This window comes from Psammomys obesus, unplaced genomic scaffold (genome assembly GCF_907164565.1).
Source record: "Psammomys obesus unplaced genomic scaffold, mPsaObe1.curated_primary_1811, whole genome shotgun sequence".
NCBI lineage: Eukaryota > Metazoa > Chordata > Mammalia > Rodentia > Muridae > Psammomys > Psammomys obesus.
The window spans coordinates 10,436,630-10,442,009 of NW_026585626.1; the positions used below are offsets into that span (position 1 = coordinate 10,436,630).

General features: G+C 43.8%; 1 protein-coding gene across 4 annotated transcripts in view; it reads right to left on the reverse strand.

Moving 5' to 3' along the window:
• Positions 1–1,584: 1,584 nt before the first annotated feature.
• Satb1 (SATB homeobox 1) overlaps positions 1,585–5,380 on the reverse strand; it is a 92,365-nt gene continuing 88,569 nt past the window's right edge. For 3 of the 4 annotated variants that reach the window (XM_055614123.1, XM_055614105.1, XM_055614114.1), the window contains exon 11: positions 1,586–3,352. In XM_055614123.1, the coding sequence (XP_055470098.1) occupies positions 2,843–3,352 (510 nt within the window). In that variant the 3' untranslated portion in view covers positions 1,586–2,842. Of the gene's footprint in view, positions 3,353–4,991; positions 5,088–5,380 lie in introns of all 4 variants that reach the window. The other variant, XM_055614130.1, reaches the window with a different exon arrangement.

Genomic DNA, 5,380 nt, shown 5'->3' on the forward strand with positions numbered 1-5,380 from the left:
CCCGGAAACTACCTGACTCCGCTAACATCTTATCAGCACGAAGCACTATGTCCTGCCCAGCGTTCAAACATCTCTGAAACACTGGGACACAAGGAAGGCTGTTAAAGGCATCTCACCAATAGCCACGGGCAACAAGAGAAGAGAGAATTGGGTGACCGTGTTCCTCCGTGGCACTGGAGGAACAACAGGGATCTCTAGGAGACATCTTCCCAAATAGGCTGTCTTCAACAGTTTTGCCCACAGTCATGACCATCACGGATGGTTTGCTAACATGTGCTTCATCCTAAAGTAACATAAATGCACACTGACCTTAAAGTTAAAACATCCCATCATTTTGCTGGCACAACTGTGTTGCTTTCCAACACACTTGTTTCCTAGAAAATACCATTTCAAAAGAATTATTTCAGACTGTTAGGAATTGGAAAAATCTTATTTGCAACCTGATTCTCCTCCTCAAAAAACTATGTATTGATCTTGAGCACTGGGCTGTTTTAAAGAAAAAAAATGACAGCAGTTCTACTTGATGTTCTGTTGACCCTTTCAAACCTGGGGAAAAGGAGACCGTGGGTGATAATCTTTAGTTAGTGGCATTGCTAGTTGTTTTCTGCTTTTTTATTTTAACATTTGAAATTTAGCTTGCATTATTTTAATTCAAATGCCTTTGGCCCAAATAATTACTTTTCTGAACCTCAGGAAACAAAGTTTGCACTGTTTTCTCACTTAATAAAAAGGATAGGAAATGAGTTTGCTACAAAGCAGTTGCTCAGAATAAAGCGTTAGTGGTGTTTCCAAGGAGCCTGATTTAGACCAATAGGAGGGTCCTGCGGCCTCCAAACATGAGCTCACCAGGCCTGAGGAAACGCTCCTCAGGAAGACGTGAAGTGCAGCGCCCTGGCTCCATGAACATCCCTCCATTAACAGTTAAGGAACTCCAAAAAGGGATACAAAGAAAAACAAGAACAACAACAACAACAAAAACCCCAAAAGTTTTCCTAGGAGCACAGCATGCCTGCCACTGGGCAGCAGCAGTTTGGAAATGGCATTTGAATTGCCAGGCTATTACTTTGATTTTCTCCAGGTAGTTCTCAGTTTTGACAATGGCAGCCAAAGGAACTCAGGGTTACTTACTACCTTCCCTATGTATAACCTGTAAAACAAATAAAATCCAAACCACAACACCCCTTCCTTCCCCTAAATGCTTAATATGGAGGGTTCTCACACAGAGGGTCCCTCAGTTATACTACTATTAATGGCTTTTAAGAAGACACTCTAGCTTAAAGAAAAGTGTTGCCATAATTGCAGGATTGTGAGGAAAAGGCAGATATAGCCTTTCCAAGTACTTAAGACTACAGCAGTAACTCTGTGGAGGTCTTTGACTGTCCTGGGTAGTAAGCAAAGCAGATTACCTGCATTGTCAACTTCCACACCTATTTAGAAATGTGCATGTATGTGCATTGCATGCAGTGTTTCAGGGGAGAGCGCAGTTGCTCTTTTCTGAGCCCGCCATCTACCACGAAGAAAGCATCAGCAATGTACCTACGTGACACGGCCGTCCTTGAGCTTGGCTAAAGTTACTTCACATAAGCAGACAAACCCTGCCATGGCATACCATACAAACAATTTTAATCGTGTAGTTACAGTCAATAGCCACTCCTAATCAGCACATTTCTGCATAAAGAAAATTGTGATACACTTATAAAAACAGCAGCTGTAACAAAATAGCTGGTGTTTTCATAGTCATAAACTCATAAAAAAAGAAATACACCTTTATACAGAAATTTTATACAGATGTCGCTTTAAAATTGATTGTAAACCAAAGGAAGACACATTGCAAACATCAATTATTTTCACATTAATTGCATAATTTTCTAAGGTGATCTATTAGTTTTATTTACCTAAGCTTATTTGCATGATAGTAAAAATTGCATACAACAACAAGAGTGAAGCTTCTAGAGTGAATTGCTTGGATAACATAGACTTTTATAGGCAACTGTGTAAAGCACATTTTCTCTATTTAAAACTTTTAAGACACTTTGTTTTACTGCCCATCAAAATACAGTTATAAATAGAAAGGAAATCAGTATGATAACAAGAGAAGCAACATTACACTTAACAGAAATTTCCAAAAACTTAATTACAACGTGATGTTGCAGGATCTACAAATAAATAACGAGGACTAAATTGTGTTTCACATTTTCTTTCCCTTAAAAAAAAAAAAAAAAAGTAACAATGAGCATGAAAAAAAAAGTACAGTGAACTTTTATTTCCAAAATAAAAAACAAATTTTAATTACGGCAGTGCCATATAATACAAGGCATTTGTTGGCATATGTTATCTTTAACTGCATTCCACAGTCTATAGTTCTTTTTTAACATACAATTCGAGTAACAAACTCTTTTTTTTTTTTTTTTCCTTTTCCTCTTTAAAATAAGGGGCCAGTTTCCAAAGACCAGTGTGGAGTGTTACAGAAATAATTAAAGGAAAGGCAATCATAATCACAGAAGTTATAATGCTTATTTGAGGCTCCAGAATAATAATAATTAAAAGGAAAACCAATCTCTGGTATCATGCTGACAGGGTGCGACACCTCGGTGCGGCCCTTGAACACAAACTCTACCATCAAACAATCCTTGATGCTTCACCCGGGGCTGCCAAGCAGTCTGTAAAACAGAGTAAAACCTTGAGTGCAGTCTGTCCTGTCCTTCCAACTTCCTGTTTGTGCAAGTTTCTGAAGATTCATTGGCCAAACGATAAACAATGAAGGGCTTCTGAGCGAACACAAGGTGGGCTTTTCGTTTTGTTAGTAAATGCGAGTGGTACCGCTGAAGTTAACACTTGTCTCTCAGTCTTTCAAGTCGGCATTAATGTCTGTGCTCCCGTCTACCGACAGCTCGCCCTCTAGTTTCACTGAGAAAAGGGTGTTGGTGCTTTTATCCTGGACACTCTCTTCCAAATCCTTCAGCAACTCCTCATCTTTGTACTCCGCCACATCCACCTCCAAGCCGGAGTTGTCCTTGAGCTTGCCATGGTGCTTCAGGTAGTACCGCTGGTTCTGAAAGAACTTGATGATGGTGTACTTCGGGAGGTCCAGCTGCGCCGACAGAGTCTGGATGGCTTCTTCATCCGGGTACAGGCCCACGTCTTGGATGAAGCTCTGAAGGATCCCCAGGGCTTCCACGGAAATTTTGGTTCGTGGCCTGGTCTTCTGCCGGTTTTCCTCATCAGACTCTGCGGATGAGGCCACGGTGGGCTGCCGTGGGGGGAGCCTGGGGCCTGCCTGGGGTTGCGGCTGCGGCTGCGGAGGCGGTGGCGGCGGCTGCTGCTGCTGCTGCTGTTGCTGCTGCTGCTGTTGCTGCAAAGAAACAAGCAGACAGTCAGAGCTGCTGGGAGCCCGCTGGAGCGGGAGTGGGTGCTTGCCAAGCCTGTGCAGTGCCTGACAGCGGCAGACACAGCGAGAAAGCGCAGGCCAGCTAAACAACCCACAGCCTTTATCAAATAAACAAACATGCTTCTGAGCTCAGAGCCGGGCAGCCAGGAAGCAGGGCAGCTGACAGGGCTAGCATGCCCACCTACCAGTGATCTGTGGAGGAGAAAAACAGCTGGAAAAAAAAATGTGAGCCACGCACTCTCTCAGAAGGATAGGCACCAAAGGCGGCCACCAAAGCACATCGTGATGTCATTAATTAACAGGCTTAAAAGAAAAATCCTTCTTAGCAAGAACTGCACAGACATTGTGGGAAGGTTGAACTACCCAGCCATAGGGAAAGCACTGGGCCTGGCCATGCTGCATTCTCTTCAGAGAGAGCTTGGCTATGACGCATTCTGTGTCTGCACCATAGAGGACAGCAGCGCAGTGGCTTCTCTCATTCTGCATACCCCTTAGAGGTGCAAGGACGTTCTGTCAGACGATTTCAATTCTCTCTCTTCACACACACACACACACACACACACACACACACACACACACACACACCACTCTCTCTCGCCTACCAAACTACATTAGGTAAACACTAAGTTTTTTTTCCTTACCCCCACCAAATAAAGGTTCCCTCTAGTCTATGCCAGCTGGCGAACTTGTTTTGTCTATAGTAAGCTACGATGTGATTACGCTTTAAATTTAATGTATACAGACCCTTTTTCATAATTAGTATCTGCGTATGTGCTGTAATTCCTGTACACAATCACACGTAACAAACGTGTGGCATGTGCCGACTGAGCACTTGACACCCATAATTCTCATCAGCCAAGCCACTCAGCCCTGGGTGTGCAAAGCTGCGACGTATTAGAACATTTGTCCTGTGCTTAAGCATTTCCTCCTATCCCCCTAAGAAGCAATTTTATTAAAAACAATTTACATGTTCAAACAAGTACTATTTTTATTACTTAACATATATCTTTCTTGTCTTTGTTTTAGCTGAAACAGTCGGTTTTTCAGGCTTTCACAATTATTTTAGTGCTTAATATCCTAGGGGATTCTCTTTTTCAATTTGTTTTATCTTTAATAAATACTCAAGGATTCTTTTTTTCCTGGTGAATGGATAACTCTATTATTTCAGCTACAGATATCCGTATTTTTCCCAGACAGCAGTACCAAGAAGGAATGCGGGTGATTCAACAAAGATGGTTTCTGGGACCCTAGAGGCAATGGCATTTCCCTTAAGGGAGAAAGCTAAAGACAATCTTCAGATTTAGCAGAAACAAGTTACACAGCTTCAATTTGATATAAGTTCCTGAAGCCACAGGAGCTTCGGAACACAGCCCACAACCTTCTAATCAAGTTCTTCATGGACAGCAGCCTGTCAACAGATGAAGGGCCAGGCCCCACACAGGCTAATGCAGTGCAGGCTGAAGTGCTGGTGCTGTGGGCTTTGGCCAGAGCCACGGCCATTCTACCACTGTTCTTTGCATGTCCGAAACCCCTGAGGGAGCTGGCCTCCATGACACCCTCTTTTCTCCCTTTCTCCTGGCACAGGGAACTGGTGCCCGCTCACCTGAGGAGCAGCATTGGGCCATGGTGCGGGGGTCAGCAAGCCTGGTAAGAAAGCGCCTCTAGACTCTCCTTTCCCAAGGGTGCTGGGAGAGGGGCTCTAAGGAAAGACAAACAAACATGACTCACCCTGTCCTGCCCTGGGATGGGGGAGGGGGGGCTATGTGAGGCGAAAGGCAGGATGAGGAGCATAAAGCAGGATGCCAGTTGGTTCCCCTCCCCCCTCACTCTGGACAGATTCCAAGGTATAAAACATGTGACCTTCCTCCACAGCACAGTGGCACTTCCTCTCCTCCAGGGCAGTATGGCTTTAATTAGGAAGTAGGCGGTGTTTTAAGTTCAAATTACACACACACACACACACACACACACACACACACACACACACACACA